We start from the raw sequence: 18,323 nt of genomic DNA on the forward strand, positions 1-18,323 counted from the left end.
TACGATATTTGTGTAATTATTTTTCTCATCTACAAAATGTATAATCAAATCAATTATTTTTTTTTATAAAATAGTACAATTATTATATTTTAATTTTTATTCTCCGCGCCACTGGTTTCTTCTTTTATTTTATTAGCGGCCAATAATTGTGCATCCTGTTTACGTAATCTAGCCAACTTTCCATCCATATTTAATCCATGCCTAGCGGCTCTAAAACAACAATTTAAGTATTAAATTTAACACAAGTTTTGCACATAAAACTTATTTACATCATACATAATTTATATAAAATATTTCTCTTAAGCTTACTTATGACAAGTAATCCCACCACAAGCTTGGAATAACTGTTCATCTGATAACTCTAAAATTGATTTAACCTCCTCGATTTTAATTTTCTAAACAAAAATAATATATTAGTTAAAACATTTAAAATATTATATTAAGCGGCCCAGGGTTTACGTGATTGTTCGACCCCTCATTTATTGAACCACATATTTCAGTCAGAACATAAAAAAACAAATTAAATTAACTAAAATAGTTCACAATCGAAAAATACGTTTTATTTTGAGCTCAATGCTTCAGTGTACTTAATGATTTTTTTCACAGTGTCCCCGCTACCACCAACATTTAAGGGGCATCACTACCACGTCTTTTTTTGTCAAAAACTACTGTTTATAGTTCCAACGAAACGTGTCGACAATTATCACGATTTTCATTCTGAAAAAATATTCAGACTGTCCGTAATATATACAAGGGAACGACTGAGCCACATTTTTAATTTTAGTAATTTAAATTGCAATAAAAATTGTAAAAAATTCAAAAAAATTCAGAATTTCGAACTAAAATATTTAAATAACTAAATACAATTTTCAAAATGTGCCTCGATCGATCCCTTGTACATGTTGTGAAAAAAAGAATATTTTGTCAGAATGCAAATGCAAATCGAGGTAATCGTTACGACGTATTGTTAGAATTAGAATCGTATGTCACAATATTACATACTGACATGTGCATGCCCTCGGTATCGCTACAATTGACCCGCATAGACGCCACACACACACACTAATAATCATTTACGACTAAACATAAATCTTGAGTGGCGACGACAAGATTGGAAATTGCCTAAATGATTCTCTTTAATTTATTGTTTTCTATACGGGCTAAATGAGCTTATTTCCTGGGACCTGCAGGATAGCAAACGGTTGACCGTTGGTGGGCGGTAACCGTCATCTCCGGAACAATAATTCTATAAAAATCTCATAATTAAGCTTCCAATTGAATTTTCAAACATTTTTTTTTTGTTAAATATGTTTTTTCACGCCCTTTATCCGCGCAAGTTCAAAAACGTTATTTTATAATCATTTATCCATTAGGGAAAAAATAATATTCATATTTCTGTTAATATATTTATTTACCTATTTAAAATAGGTAGATAATATAAATTAAAATTTAATATTAGTTAACACTTAACAATCGTCGTGAACTTGAAATAAAAATCATGTATCGTAAAATCGTAATCATGTTAAACTGTTAAAGAAAAATACATTAGTCGTGGAATAGCAAATAACCCTTTTGAATTTCCAACGAAAAACTCAAGTAGGTACATAATAAGTTATTTTTTGTAACTAAAATTGTTCTTATTTTAAAATTATAATTAAAATAGATATAGTATGGAATTGTAGAAACAAAACTTCATATTTTGAGCCTGGCGAACGTGTATCCACGAACCCTTACAAATATTATGGAATGCCGGCCCTGAATTTAAACCCCGTCCAGAGTCTAGACCAAAGAAATATTTATCAAAAATATGTTTCTAACAAACGTTTCATGGTGTGAACGAGGCTTTACGCAATGGACGGAGATCGTATGGCATATTAATAATTAATAAATGCTAATTACCTTAGCTTTTTTTTTCTTGTTCTTTTTTTTTGCTTTAAAAGTAACATTTCCATCCTGTAAAAAAGAATATTTTATCAAATTAAATTTAGCATTTAATATTAGTAATAACTAATACTAAATGACAAATGTATTGCTTAATATTTTTTATTGGTAACTTTATTTTCTACATTTTAAACGTTTGTCATATTGAATTAATTACTTTATTTTTGACATCTATTCCGTTGGCAGCATCGTTGTAAGTACGAGTCCACCATTTATCACCATACGACTCCGCATTAGCTGTGTCATAACCAACACCAGTTTGGTCAAATTTCAGACTTGCACGGACGGGAGCGGCAATTCCATCTTCTTTTTTGCCTAGACCCTTGCCTAACCATTATACCAATCAGATAAAACAATCATTATTTCAATTAAACAAATGAGCTGTTTGCTTAGGTAATTATAATTTGGTACTTAAATGTGTCAATTTGCTTGTCTGTCAATCGGTTCAACATATACACCAATAATTTGTAGATCTTCTAGTATTGTCTAGTTTACTTGTACTGGTGATATATGAGATGAACAACAATATTATATTCGGTTAAACGATTGGCATTAGGTAAAATAATTGATCATTTTATCTGTATATATATATTTTTTAATTATTTCAATGCGGGGGATATGGTCAGATTTTTTACTAATAACAAGTAGCTTTCTTTCTATGTCCTAGGTCCATATTATATTAATATGGAATACGTTTTTGAAAACTATATTTATAATTTTATGATGTACTTAACCTTCATAATTTTATTCCATTGGGTCACACATAATGTTATTAATGAACTTTTTTGTTGTTTTTAGTGTAATATTGTAGAAACATATTTACTCACATTTATGTATGCTATAATATTATGTAATAAGAAATTGAGGATAAGAATGTTAACTAAAAACAAAAAAATACTTTTTAACAACATTTTTTTTTTACTTATGTACGCAGAAAAATAATTACATAACCAAGTACAAATACAAAATATACAATTTAAAAAAATTTATTTACTAGAATGTTGAAAATTTAGGTCATAGGGAGTTCAGAAAAAAGAAATGTATATATTATGAGCTCTGCAAAATACAATGTTTAATATGTAAATTCCTAAAAACCATAATTTTTTCTCCTATGATTGTTAACTCAGTCGACATTACAATATTTACAATGGTAGTGGTACAAATAAGGTTGACGCATGTTCGCCAATTATCACAAAATCAATATTATAGTTTATAGCTCGACGTGTGAGATGACGATGTTAGCTATTTATAATATTTATGTGTACGAGTATGTACTAGGAGGTCTACTCGTTAAGTGAATAATGTTTGACTTATCATGTATATAAAAATAATAAAAGACCAAACAAAATAAAGGCACTTAAATTGTTAACAACAAAACGAAAACAAAAATCAAGTGTCGGGAAGAGCATTATATTATTATTATATTGCACAACGACACACACCAGAAATCGAAACATTTATCTAAGAGAAAAAGTATTTGCAAAATGTTTTTTTTTTCTGTTTTTCCAATTTATAAATTCAATTTTATAAAATAAAAAAAAACAAATGAAAAATACTTACTCAAACATTCTGTTTTGTTATAAAAACAAAAAATAATAATGTATGATATATAGTTTCGATTCCAGTTTACAAACAATAAATACTAACTCTGACTAAAACCTAATCCAGAATCAGAATCTCTTCGTTCTTTACGATTTCTCTTCGGAGTGGTTTCATTTGGACTATGATCCCTTTTTAATCCTCTGTCGTCTTTACTGATTTTAATACGTAAACTACTTCCAGAACCTGGACCACTACCTCCGATTCGTTCTTTGGCAATTTTTAACTTAATGCCTCTAGGTGGAGAATGTGGTGTAGTTATAACTACAGGTGGTATTTGCTTAATTTTTTCTTTAGGTATTGTAATTCTAATAGGTTCCGGTTCTTTGTGTTTATCTTTATGTTTGTGATGTCTATGTTCTCCGTCCTTGTGTTTTTTATCTTTTTTATGTTTCTTTTTCTCACGTTTTTCTTCTTTATGTTTTTTCTTTTTCTTTTTATGTGTATTTGAATTACAAGTTTCTCCATCCATTTCAATAGTACCAGTTGGACCAACAGGATTCAACATTAACTCTGGATCAAATTTAGGTACATCCAGTATTTGAGGGCTCATTGGCTCAGATTTAATATAAGATTCTAGTAATGTTTCGGATTTAGCATAACTTTCTATTAGTGGTTCAGATTTATTGTAACTTTCATCTATTTGTTCAGATTTAATAACAATATTATTTTCTGCTGGTTCAGATTTAATTATAAAAGGTTTAACATCTTGTGGTTCATCTTCAGGTACTGGACTAAATATTGATGGCTTTTTAACTTTGGGTGGAGATTCTCGAGGAGATTTGATCACAGATAAAATATTTAAATCATTAAGCTTGGTCATTTCTTTGAGCACACTTGTTATTACTTCAGAATGGTTATCTCGGCCAACAGAGAACTGATTTCGAATAGGTTCAGGTTTAACTACTATTTCTTGTTTAATAGCAACATCCTGTTTAATAACATGTTCTGGAGGTTTAGGTAGTGATTTAGGTCTTTGTGGGAGAATTTCGTTTTTAATATTATTATTTAAAGTTGTTGGTATTTCCACTTTAGGTTTTACTGGTGCTAGTGGTTTACTTGGAACAACTGGCGTGGGTTGTTCTTTAGAAGGAATAGGTCTAGTAACAGGTACTACAAATTTGTGATCAACCGGAACACCATTAACTTTGGTTGGAGGTTGGAAGACTACAGGATTAGGAAATTTGGACGGCGTAGGCCAGGTGTTTATCATTCGAGAATGACCCTGGTGTTTGTAATTAGAAGGCAAAGGAGGGGTTGGTGATTGCATTTGTTGAGAAGAACAATAATTTGCTAATGCTCCATTTTTGTCCCTTGAATTAGTGGCCACCAATCGTTTTTTTAGACGTGATGGGCATTTATCAAATATTGTTAAGAATTCTGTGGTTAATTGTTCTAGTAGTTCAGTTGTTACACTTTGATCTACATACCAAAACCATGGTTTTCCCTCCATACTATCTTTTAACTCCCATTTTGACCATTTGCAAGCTAAATGTATACAAAAGCAAGCGACAATGGTTGGTTTGTATTGGACACACATGGTGGTTAAATGTAGACTATTGGATGCCATGAAATATGCTGTCTGGGCAAGATCTTTGCTGGCTCTTACCAAATGACAACATCTTACTATGTGAGTATGAGGGTGATCAATGGCTGTTTCAAAACCTAAGGTTTTTAACAATGTTTCTTCATTTTTTAACAAGTCTTGGACTTGTTCTAAATAAACTTCAGATTTATTATCAATGTGATGAAAATTATGACCATGTTGTTTATTCAGACAAATTATGGAGACCTTGAGAACATGTTCCAATTTTCGAGGCTGTTCTTCATTCTTAGCAGCAAGAAAAAGACATGCAGTAGCTATTGCATTGCGATGAAATAACGTAAAGGGGTGGTACATGTAGAAACGGTGCATATACACAATGGCAGTGTTTATACACAGTTGGGTGGTGTGCAACCTTTGGCCCATTTCTTGAATGAGGTTGGCAGCAATCTGTCGGTATGACAGCTCTTTATCAGCATCGATGCCAAATCGTTTGCTGGGTGTATTCTCCAGCTGCTCTTTTGAGAAGTACCAACGATCCTCATGCATGGCGCTCACCACCCTAAACACAATTAGTCTATATGTTAGTCCAAATGATACATAACGAAAGATAAATGCAATTAAATAATGCATAATATTTACTACCCATTGTGATTCCTATTGGCTATTAGTACATGAAGATTACAAAATAAACAATAACCATGTTTATATTTTTATTTATTTATTCCTCAACTGAATGCATGAAAAATCAAGAAAGATATTATTTATACAACAAATTTGAAAACATAGGTAATACAATAAATATAATATAAATTAAAAATAGAGTTACAACTATAAACTAACGAGTAATTTTAGAGGATACTAAACCAATAGTAATAAATATTTCTTATTAAGCATAAACAAATAAGTAGTTAGTTTAACCTAATGATTAGGCTTTAAACATAAGGATGTCTGTAAGAAATGGAATTAACAAATTACCTTGTTTTGTTTCTAGATAAAATCTAAAAATAATTAAAAATTTACATTTATGTACCAATTATGTATTCTAAATCTGTAGTACATAATGTTTATTAACAATAAAAATAAAGAATTAAAAATATAAATATGATTGGATAATTCTTTAAAATTCTAAAATTCTATTATATAATTATTTATTATTTATATATTAAACCGTGTTTAGCAGTGATATGAATTAAAAATCTTTTAATAATTTATAATTTCATTTTTAAAATTAATACACCTAGCAACCACATTCTTTAATTATTAATTAACACATGTGTTCATATTACCCTTACTATACTTTTAAGACCTACTCATCTTAACATGATTTAAATGAAATACAAAGGTAAATCAAATGAAGGAGGTACCAAATTTACCTATATATTAAATAGTACAAAATAGTAAATTATTCAATGTAATATTAATATATTATCGGTTAAATACTTTTGAAACTATATTAGCAAAAACGATTAGTTTGAATGGTTGGATTAGTTTTAATACAAAAAAATATTAGGTACATATACTTTTTATAGGTAGTTGTTTTATCAGATTATATTTTGAACATACCGCAACCATTATTCTCTTGGGGCATGGGAAAAGCGAATTTTTAATATTAAAAATAAATATTCACCATATTATAATTGTAAATTAACCTCACAAACCAATACTGTTAATGACCAATAAGATAGAATACAAAATAATATCCATGGGTGTCTTAAAATACAGTCTTGTTGTTTTTAAAAAAAAATCTCAGTATTATCATTCTGACAGAGGATAAATGGTTGAAAACTAATTTTTATTACTTAGGTAATTGTATCTGTTTAATAATACTTATCAAGACTAAATGACCACATATCGACAACCGATTCAAATAACTGACTAATATGTTGACAACTAATAATTGATTACCAGCACAAATTATTTCAACAGCAATTATTTGACACAGATATATGACAAACATTGACCAAGTTTATTGATATCAATTTACAATACCTAATCCAGCAGAAGCACTGAGATTCGAACCGACAGACAGATTGCAAGCAAGTGTACAAGCACAACGTTAACACAAGACATTGTATAATGTCCTAAATGTTTTATAAAAACATAAAGGTCAAGAAATGGTTACAGACATCGGGATAAAAACAATTTCTTTAGAACTGCATGTGTTTTTGAAAAAAATAATTATTTTGTTTACCTTGAGTCCAACCGTATTTACGTAAGATAGTTTCGCCAAAGCTCATGGTCTTGGCGGCGTGTAAATACGACAATCACCTATGATTATATGAGAACATTACTGTAGTGAGAACATGACCCTATATTCAGACACTGACAAAATTTGCTTGAAATCTTAAAAATTGAAATTATAAAAATTATTGGTGAAAACCTACTTGCTTAACACAAATCACAAACGCAACATCATAGACCCAACCTAGAAAAACAAGTTACGAAAACGGATCCATGGATGATAAACATAAATACAATATTTTTTATCTCTAAGATTACGATTGTATTTCAATATATTTTGCAACGTTCTTCACGAAAATACGAACAGTAACAATGTGATATAGAACTGGATCAATGGCAAATTTAATTGATATATTATACATTATAAAACGAATGCTTTAGTAATTAAATTGGAATTAAAATACCATTACACAATAGATTTATTAGGAGCCATAAAAATAATCAGGCAGACGTGAACACTGTAGACCACGATGACGACAATACAATATAATAATATAACAGCATTGACGATAACAACAGTCACAAATGTTCGAGCGTACGGCGAGGATGTTCGTGTGTATGCGGTTTTGGAATAAAAAAAAAATGTAAAATACCTATCCGACAAGTGCGTAATATATACCAAACGAAAAATAATCGGAGTACATTACCGGATTTACAGGTAAAGTGTTCAATTATTCAATATTAATTAAATTACTAAAAATTGGATTTTTTTCCAACATTTGTTCTTATACATTACACAGTAGTCAGTACTAATACACATAATAATATAGTAGACATGGAAATATTTGTAAACCTTTGCATATATGTAGTCAATATAACGACAATTCCATAGCAATTAATCTATTTATTGATATTATAACCTAGCCTGAGTTATTCATTAAGAATTTAACTCTACCAAATAAATATACGAACAATATTATTTTTGTTGTTTAGAGACCTACCTATACTTTATACATTATAATATATTTGTAGTTTAGCTGTTAAATGCTATAATTAGTCATTAAGTGCCAACTTTTAATTATTGGAATTTACATTAATGATTTTTAAAACCTTTTCTAATCAAATATTATTATTATTTTAACACTGTTTTTAATATCCGCTTCTTTTATAGAGTTAAAATAGTTCAAACTTAAATCAACTTCCTAAATTTTTAATGGTGAATATAATTAAAATACTACATTGACTACCTAATGTTATATTATACAAAAGCTTAGAAAATTATACCCAAACATTTAAATGTTTGGTATAAATAAAATTAGCTATAACATTCACCCAATCATCCAAAGTTAAATATTTCTATCAAACTAATTATTTACATAAAACTAGTTGCTGCTATATATATTTTTTACTGGAGAATAAATTATGGTAATTTTACCATACAAGAACTGAATCAAATTAAAAAAGTTAACTAACTAAACATTAAATCAATTTTAAAAATCTTAAATAACATTAAAAACTATTAATTTATAATTTAAAAATATAGTTATGTACCTATGCTATGTTATATACAGTTGGGTACACAGGGTTATTGTGGGGGGGGGGGTTAATTTTAAATTAAACCAAGTTTTTAACATTTTTTGAATGTAAATAATACATTTATTTGTGGAAAAAATGTAATGATGAGGGGTGTTCCAACACCCAAACCCCTTGGCTATAATGTTATGTATACTTATGTTGTGCTATTGCTTATTTGGATAACATTTGCTTAATATATTATTATAACTGGAATGGGTAGTTAGTTTAGTTAGTAATATATTAATATAAATTTGACATAGATGATTATTAATTCAATATTTAAAAATCTCAGAATATTTAAGTGAAACTATCCACCTAAATGTTAAATTATTAAATGTATACTTTTATTCTGTAATTGTACCTGTTTATTCTTTTTTAATTGAAAGGGAGATATTATGTTCCTGCTATAGATACATTAATGAATTTTGTTCACCTTAAATCATCTTAAGTATCTCTCAATGTATAAACATATTTAAAATAAACTGAAGAATTTTAATAGTAAAACACTTAATACCTAGTTAAACAATGCAAATTAAAAGTTAGTAAAATGTGCAATACTTAAATAGGTATATTAATAAACTTTATATTGAAGTATAATATTATTATATTCATGTTTAAAATAAAATAAAAAAGTTTTAATTATCACCTCTTAAGTTATAATAATTAATAAATTGGCGTAAAATATAACCAACCAAAAAAAAAAAATATATAATATATATCTATAAAAAATGTAACAGGTAAGGTTTTTATCGAGGTTTTTATTATAAAAATAGTGTAGCTCTATTAACTGATTAAAATGTTTTTAATAATATATACATGTAGATGGTACTTATTATTTTTAGGTAGCATAAATTATTATAAATAATTATCTTTCCAAAAAAGTAGGCACTTCTGAAGGAACGTGGTTGGTTTTTGGACCAAAATAATATAAACCAACAAAAAATATTACATTCAATCCTAATAATATTGATTACATTTTTAAAATTATATTCTTAAGTTATACTATATTGCTGATATATTCACCTGACACAAATAAAAAATAAAAATATTTATCATTTTAATAAAATACACATTAAAAACAAATTAGAATCTAGCTAGTACCTACCTAGTTAATTATTAATTTATTTATTTTGAAAATGTAAATTTCTAAATTTATAGGTACATTTGAACATTATTTTATTTTCGCGTAAAAAATAACTATTTTAGTGAAATGACCATTTAATTTATATTTAACAGCTTTTTAAACAATTATCATATGTTATTATTAATAAGTATTGAAGTTTAAATCTTATTAAATGGCAAATTAACATATAAGATGATCCATTCAAGTTAAGTGTCTATACTAATTCTGTCATTAAGTTGAAATATTAAAAAAAGAATTGTAAAGTTTTTTTTTGAAATGTTGTTTTTCAATGACACCAAATTAATAAATCAAATTATTAAATAATAATAATTCAAACTGTATGATTATTTATTACTCATTCAATTAATTTTGATTTTCGTGTAGGTAATAGTAGATAACTTAGAAAAATTAGCTGTTAAAATATAATACCCTGGCTTGTTAAAAAGTCCCTATCCAATCCAATGTAATTCAGTCAAATAATTGAGTGCTCCCTAATTTAGCGAGTATACATAATAATATCTAATCTATCAAAATTAAAAATAAATATTATACATCCAAATAAAATAATTTAATAAATGTTAGTGTTTTGTAAAATATTTCACTCTTATGTTTAGGCTGATTATTGTGAGTTATTATTTAAGTCACATTTATGTTAATATTTATTTACAGGTATTTAAGAAAAATAAAGCATTGTATACCTAGAAAATTTATTTAAACTTAAAATAATGAAATTTATTAACTCATATCCAGTAATTGTATAAAGAATAATGATCAAATAATAATTAAAAGTGAGATAATAAAACCATTGAGGTAACTTACTTATAGATAACTTTCGAGGTAACTTTATATAATTTAAATATTTTTCTATAACTGGAATATATTTATAATATAATGTAGTAATGTAAACTTAATTTTGAATTATAATTGTAATGAAGTTAAATAAGTAACTAAATTAAAAATGTTTTGACAAGATATCTCTAGGTATTTAATTTTACTGAAAATAAATTGATATGGTAGTACTTTTTAAATTACATAAAATAATATTATATTGAAGGTATCAAGGTTATAAAAATTAATTAAATTTGATAAAATACATAGATTTTTTTTTACTTAATATGTATAATAATTTGTTTCTGATTGGTCTTATCCATCCCTTGAGATTATCAGCATGCTTTTTAGGATTCTTTCTAATGCACACGACAGACAAAACACATTTTTTATGATTTATTAGTCATCTTGAGAATAAAATCACCAATTATATAAACCATAGATAGGAATAAATATATTTGAAGATTTAAAGTATCAATTTTGTATTTTATTTGTTATTGAGTTACCTATATTCAAATTGAAAAATAAACCATGTTTTTATACATTTAAATGATATTGTAGAGACAATATTACTAAATATTATTTTTGTAATATTTAGACAAAATTATGTGTTAATTATCAGTTTTGTTCTATATAGTTTTTAGAATAGGAGATTTTAGTATTACATAAAAACTATAAAATCAATTTTGTGTGAATGAATTTTGACTTTATAAGTTGCGGATAGGTCAAAAATAAATAGAGTGCTGATGATATAATTCTTTATAAAAGGTATTTGAAAGAGCTTATTGATTTAGTTGTATATTAATTATTTAAGTCTATTAGAGTGTATACAGTATAGAATTGTTTAATTTAAAACACAATTTTATACTTAGGTATGTCGGGGAGTTATAAAATGTTTTAAAAATTTAACCATCCTATACTCAGGGTTAGAAAACATTATTTGGTCTAAAGGAATTTGTTTAGGAAATATTTTTGTTATTTAAGTTTGGACTATTATATGTTGTGAGTTCTAAGATAAGCAAAATACTACAATATAATCTAATTTATATATTAATATGAACAGTGACGTACTCAGAAATTGTGAATGGGGAGTGTATGATTATAGGTGTCACAATCAATATATTACAGATATTAATAATAATGATATTTGTGGTTTATTTTGATTTGTTGAAAATATAAAAATATATTAAAAGCACGGTACACTGACACTTCTTGTCTCTGTCTTACAAGTGCGTAACATAGTTTTGTATGCTCAGCAAAACACTTTGAGCTCCGTTGGTTTAAAAATTAGAAGGAATGACCTCTTATAAAATTTAAAGGTAAGATTATTATCTATGCAATCCCATGAGCTTTTTATTATAATTTAATTTTAAAGCGACTTGTAAATCTTAAAATACCTATTCATAACTCACTTTAAAATTAAAATATAATAAAAATGCGATTTGATTGTCTAGACACCTTTAAATTGTATAGGTATAAATTCACTCTAATTTTTAAACTAACAGAGCTACACATGTTCTGCTGAGCGTACAATTTGCTATGTTACGCACATGTAAGACAGAGACAACAAGTATCGGTATAACGTCCTCTTAATGGCAAATAATTACAAATATACCTTTTTTTAAAGCTTTAATCATTTTTTCATACAACAATATAATATTTAATGAATTAGTATAAATAAACAATAAGTAAATATATCATTTGAAGACACCTTTGGGCACTCAATCCATTTTATTAAATATATTTTGATCTAAGTATTCCACAACCACTCTACTTGTGGTTATTATCATGTAACTTCTGTTGTTAAATAAGCACAATTCATTTTTCAGAAAAACAACCGAAAATAAATCAATGAAGATAGGTTTGTACTTATATACTTAATAATAATAATGGGTGTTTTACTGTTTTAAATTAATAGGTTTATTAATATAGTATAAACTATTGTTTTAATAGGACAGCTACAATTTAAAATACAGGAAAACAGAAAGAAACATGTACCAATTAATTGAATATATCATATTTGTATATCGATGTCTAGAAATTTCCAGGTTTGCCACAAAATGTATGTAAATGGTTAGTAAGATTTATATGGGTACCTAATAATATAATTATTTCCAGAGGAATTGTTTAACGATATTAACATTTTTGTGTAATTCTAAGAATATATAAAGTGAAAGGAGATGGTTTTTTAAAATTTTATTTTATATAACAATATTGAATTAAGATATTTCAGTACCTATTTAAAGTTAATATTACAATCACTAGCATCTCCAGGTAAGAATACATGAGCCAAGAATACAATTTTGTATTGTTATAACGGGATCTACAAACAGTAAAAATTAATATCCCCTCCCACTTTAATAAAAAAAAAACTGAGCACGTCACTGAATATGAATAATCCAGGATTTTAATGTTATGACACATTATTGTTGATAATACTAAAATAAATTAACTATTTAACTAGTAAATTATACAAAGATGTGTGTATTATTTTATAAGCTACATATGTCTTGTTCATTAACGGGTAATTTAAAGAGATATCAGATTTTATCCCAGACTCAAAATTATTTATTACACATAATAATATATTACCTTCACTTAAGGCCCGTATTACAATAGTTAAACTAAGGTTTAAACTCGGATTGTAATACAGGCCCTTAGTTGGATATATTATTATAGTAATAATTATTAAATATAATCGAAATAGTAAAATATTAATTTTAATTTTAATTGGCTGTTTACTCCAATAGTGTTTATATATATTTTTGGCAATTTAACCATTTGATGAAAAAGTAGATTTTTTCCTAAAGTAATCAATATTTCCACCTCATGTATCAGTATATTTTTCACACCACAAATAATTGTAAATTCATGCTCACCCAAATTTATAAAAAGTTTTCATTTTAAAATATGGATTTATTTAGTTTATTTGAATAATTTAAATTAAGTCTAGTATTTACATCAACCTAAAGTCGACACATTTAACACCCCTCCCCCAACTTTAAACACTATGGCACTACAATTGTATGAGAATCTGACTGAAAAAAAATTTGAGTCGGAAAAGCAGTGAAAAATTACCCTAGTCTAATAAGAACTGAAATTACGCCACTGCTAGTACCTATCTCATTTTGAACTGAGTATACAAAATGAAAACCATAAAGATTGGTTCTAAATACAGACAACAAATGCTATCCTGAAATTCTTTTAACACATTCACTGCGCATCATATTTTTGTATACCTGTCGTGACACGCTGATAAAATTCTAGTTTTAAAAAAAAAATTCCTAAAAATTGAAAAATTAAAATATCAGTGTACTGTTTGCACTTGATTATAGAAGACGCTGACAAAAAACCAAAATTTTAATTGTAACTCTGACCAAATTATAGTCTGTTAACTAACAAGGTACATGACGCCAGTTGGCATCATTCAGTATATGCGAACTATGTACAATGACCACAATTGGCATTTTATGCAGTAAACCTGCTAATATAGATAAATAATTATTTAATTTTATATTTTAAAATAATCATTTGCATGTTTAGTAGGCCAAAGAATTACAAGGATCAATATCGTCAGGGAGCATATCACCCTCTAGTTTTTAAGTATTCATTTTGTATACATTTTTGCTCCTTACCAAAAATGAGCTCAACACGCCACTGTGTGTATGTGTGTATAATATATAGTAATTTATTTCTATTAACATGTTCAACCTAAAACACAACACCCTAGATAATAACAAAATAATTTGTATTTACTAATATATGTTTGACTACAACTTAATTTAGTCACTAGAAGGTAACTAAAAAAACTTTTCAACCCCAACATTCATATAATATTATTATAATCCCATCCACTTACATCATATAAGCAATCAAATTTATATTAAGTACGATCTCTGCTACCTCATTGCACATCAGTCGGATATTAACACCCTCAATGGATTTTGGGTATTTGGCGTTTGCCCCCACTATTTCATAATCCAGGCATTCAGGCTGGGCCACTGAACACCCTGTATTGGGGAAAATTGTAGGGAAGTCTTTAGAAATAGTATGACTAAAACAGTAAAACAGTATAACCATATAGCTTATGCATGCAATAATCTATTATTTAAAATAAACAACACTAATACAAATTGTTATCATTATTCATTATACGACCATAAGATCTGAACAAATCAGTATCATAAGAAATATTAAAGAATTTTGTATATTTTTAAATACTACTAAATAACTTTTGCTAATTTCCAACATTTAAATTTAAGAAAATATATAAATATATATTGTAACTTCCAATTATAACACAATAGTTGTATCATTTAATTTATATTATTTACAATTATAATTAATAACATTTTATTTGAATGTTTTAGGGTTGTGCAGATGGATTGAAGACAAGAGTGCTGTTTAGAGAACATTATATTTCTATTTATGTTTGAAGTTAAAATTTAAACTTAAGAATTTATTTTGTTAAATAGTTTTTAGAAGATTGATGTTGAATAATAATTTGTATATCAATAATTATAACTAATTCTACTAGTTATTTATTATAATTTTATTTTAGTACAATTTTAAATAGATACCTTTTGTGTGGTTAAATTTAAATTTATGAGTTAAATCTAAATATTTTATGAAATTATAAGCATTATTAAAATCTTTCTGTATATAAAAATGTCTGATAAATTATTTAGAATGACCTCCATAAAATAAAAAAATATATCACATCATTAATATAGATATTGTTGTTGTTTTTTTTAATAGACATAGGTAACTACAGCTAACTATATTAGCTTTTTAAAAAACAGGTTATTGAGTGAATATGTACCAAATCATATCATACACCTGCTAAGTGAAAAACATCAAATTATACAAAATAATATTAGTAGGTCGTTCCTCATATTTTTAAATAAGCAACGTCTAATTACCAATGTAATTATTATGGAATATCAATCCAACTTCAAAATATGTATAGCTGTTATTAGAATGTAAATTCTACAATAACATTTCAATATATATATTTAAAACTGAGTGTACTAAATTAATAAATGTTTAAAAAATAATTAAAACACATTGACATACCTAAAACATCATATTTTAAGTAATAACCATAAAATAATATTTATTGTAGAATGAAAATATATGGTATACGTCTATAGGCTAAATAGAAATATCAGATTTTAAAAATATCAGCATTAAAACAAAATTAGTTTTTATATTTGTAAGCAGTAAATCAATTTAAAATATGGTATGTAATATAAAGTATGCACGCCATGGTGTATTTTACAATTCAAGTAAAGTTGTGTATACATGGCCAAGCATGTATACTCGCCAAATTTTTGCTCAAGTGAGAATATGACATCAAATTTAAGTTAAACTCCTATTGTATGGTAATAAGTATTGTTCATTAAAATTTGACACCTTAAAAAAAATTAAAGTAATAGACAAACTTTTTGAATGACCTTGAGTATGAACTCAATAATAGTTTTTATATAGTAAATTATATTTTGCTATGTTATAACTTATAATACACAATAATTACATCTCTTTTTCACAATAAGATGGTTTCAATCATTCGAAAATTAAATTAACTACCTTTTAGTTAATTTTCATGTACACATTTAATAAAATAAATTACAACATGTGTACCTACTTAAGATGCCCATTGCCCAATAACTATTTCACTATTTTAATAAGTAACTAATATAAATGTTGTATAAAATTGTATTTGGCATTTTTATTGACCAATATTATTTAATTGAATAAGCTTTTTTTTTTATTATGTAGTTATTGGTTAAGTATTACAAAATGATTTGCATATTCATAAAATGTACATTACACAAGCTCGCACAAGACCTAGTGTTTTTAAATTAAAGCATATACAAATAAATTACTGTTAAGTAATTTATATTTATTCAATAAGATCAATCATACATTTTCATGTTACGTGGATCTTATAATTTTGAGAATTATTACCCAAAAGCATAAAACATTTTAAACAAATGTTATTGTCAACTTATACAATATTAGTGGGCAGTTAGAGACTACTTAAAATATATTTTGTATACATACCTAATTATGAAGAGAATATTTTATAATACTGAAGCATATTTAGTTAAAAACTCATTTGATAACTATCAATAATTACTCGTTTCAATTCTTAATAAGTGTTTTATCAAATAAGAAATGATACACCTATTTAAGAGAAGTAAATGCTAAATGTTATTTACTCTTCAGCTTTAATTGAGGCTTTAATGTAACAAATTTATCAGTAAAAAAGAAAACTCTTTTACATGTAATACATTTTACAATGCCCTTGTACCTGCAGGTACAATTAAAAACTATTACCATTCATTAATTAAAAGGTATAACATTGAACAATTAAAGAGTTTATTTAAGAAAAACATTTATTCATAATTCATATAGAACATCCCTAAACCACACCATTTTAGTAACCTAATTAGGTACTCATAATATTCAATGTTAAGAAAATAATCAAGGTAACTTACAAGGGAAAGGTTTATAAAAAATAAAAGACGACTGAAGTTGTTTATCTTTTAAAATAATACAAATTTACTATTTTTATTTTATTTTTTTATACCAATAATACATAATAATTATAATAATATTAAAAATATAGTTGATGGCAGAACATTTTGCCGGAAGATTGATAACGCCATAGCGTTCAACGCGTTATTAATAATAGCCAAGAGGTAAATGATTCGCTTATATTTTTATATTTGTTTTGTATCTATTTACCTTAGGGTAAACTGCAATATTAACGGCCTTCTTTCTTAGTTGGAAAATGTGTGATGGCGAATACCTAAAAGACCAAGTTCGGTTACACAACGAGCACGAGCGACGGCTACAACTGTAATTCTTTTTAGCAGAACAAACATAAAACATATAAATTATGTAGCTCGACAAAATTATATAAATGATTTACAAAATGCATAAATAATTATTTGGGGAAAAAATCCGAACATTACATAAAATTGTAACAAAATTAATGAAGAGAAACGCCAAAATATTTTTTATCAAGTACTTACACGTTGACCAACTTTTCTAGTACGATTCTTTCAAAGTGTTTTCACAGGCTGTCTAACGTACAAGTGTGAAAAACCACTGTAGCCACGTCACACATACATGTAATTACTATTTACAAGTTACAACTAGATCACCTTCACACGATAATACGATAAAATATTATTCATTATAATAATATTATGTTACGAAACTCGAATACGGAATAATAACGATAGTCGATAATATCATCATGTTGGCAGTTGGGCGTGTGGCTTACTGGCTTATGAGTTGTGGCATGGGGGTAAAGGTGTTGATTGTTGAGTCTTGAGCGTAGTTATTCTGTGGTTACGCTCCCAATGAAGTTTTAATTTTTAATTTTATCTAAATTAAATTAGAATACCTCGTGTGTTATGAATAGTAAATATACAAAATAAAATACGCATTATAATATACATTATGTCCATAGGCGCATATAGCGTTTGAGATTTGGGGGGGTAAAGCCTTACTTTG

The 18,323-nt window shown here is 26.6% G+C and overlaps 2 protein-coding genes across 4 annotated transcripts; both read right to left on the reverse strand.

Moving 5' to 3' along the window:
• Positions 1-89: 89 nt before the first annotated feature.
• LOC103308651 (G patch domain-containing protein 4) lies at positions 90-3,118 on the reverse strand. Its single transcript, XM_029491497.1, has 4 exons — positions 3,088-3,118; positions 2,099-2,268; positions 310-395; positions 90-210 (listed from the first exon to the last, which is right to left on the reverse strand). Exons 1-4 carry the CDS (start codon positions 3,116-3,118, stop codon positions 90-92), a joined length of 408 nt encoding a protein of 135 aa, XP_029347357.1.
• Positions 2,837-17,819, reverse strand: LOC100160858 (cyclin-T1). Of its 3 annotated transcripts, none has more exons than XM_029491816.1 (3): positions 7,471-7,575; positions 7,278-7,354; positions 2,837-5,645 (listed from the first exon to the last, which is right to left on the reverse strand). In XM_029491816.1, the coding sequence occupies exon 3, from the start codon at positions 5,630-5,632 to the stop codon at positions 3,584-3,586; it is 2,049 nt and encodes a 682-aa protein (XP_029347676.1). In that variant the 5' UTR covers positions 5,633-5,645; positions 7,278-7,354; positions 7,471-7,575; the 3' UTR covers positions 2,837-3,583. The 3 variants fall into 3 exon arrangements, with proteins under 3 accessions (XP_029347676.1, XP_029347675.1, XP_003242856.1); XM_029491815.1 differs by lacking the exon at positions 7,471-7,575 and adding an exon at positions 5,729-5,815 and having other exon boundaries at positions 7,278-7,405; XM_003242808.4 differs by lacking the exons at positions 7,278-7,354; positions 7,471-7,575 and adding an exon at positions 17,547-17,819.
• Positions 17,820-18,323: the final 504 nt, after the last annotated feature.

This window comes from Acyrthosiphon pisum, chromosome A3 (genome assembly GCF_005508785.2).
Source record: "Acyrthosiphon pisum isolate AL4f chromosome A3, pea_aphid_22Mar2018_4r6ur, whole genome shotgun sequence".
Taxonomy (NCBI): domain Eukaryota; kingdom Metazoa; phylum Arthropoda; class Insecta; order Hemiptera; family Aphididae; genus Acyrthosiphon; species Acyrthosiphon pisum.

Bases quoted from the DNA above. Each gene is read 5' to 3' on its own strand.
- LOC103308651 (XM_029491497.1), bottom strand. From the start codon at position 3,118: ATGCGTCAACCTTATTTGTACCACTACCATT. The intron at 2,269-3,087 runs GTAAATATTGTA...TATAATGGTTAG, and splicing joins TTATTTGTACCACTACCATT to GCAAGGGTCTAGGCAAAAAA. The intron at 396-2,098 runs GTAATTAATTCA...ATTTTTGTTTAG, and splicing joins GAATAGATGTCAAAAATAAA to AAAATTAAAATCGAGGAGGT.
- LOC100160858 (XM_003242808.4), bottom strand. From the start codon at position 5,632: ATGCATGAGGATCGTTGGTACTTCTCAAAAGAGCAGCTGGAGAATACA.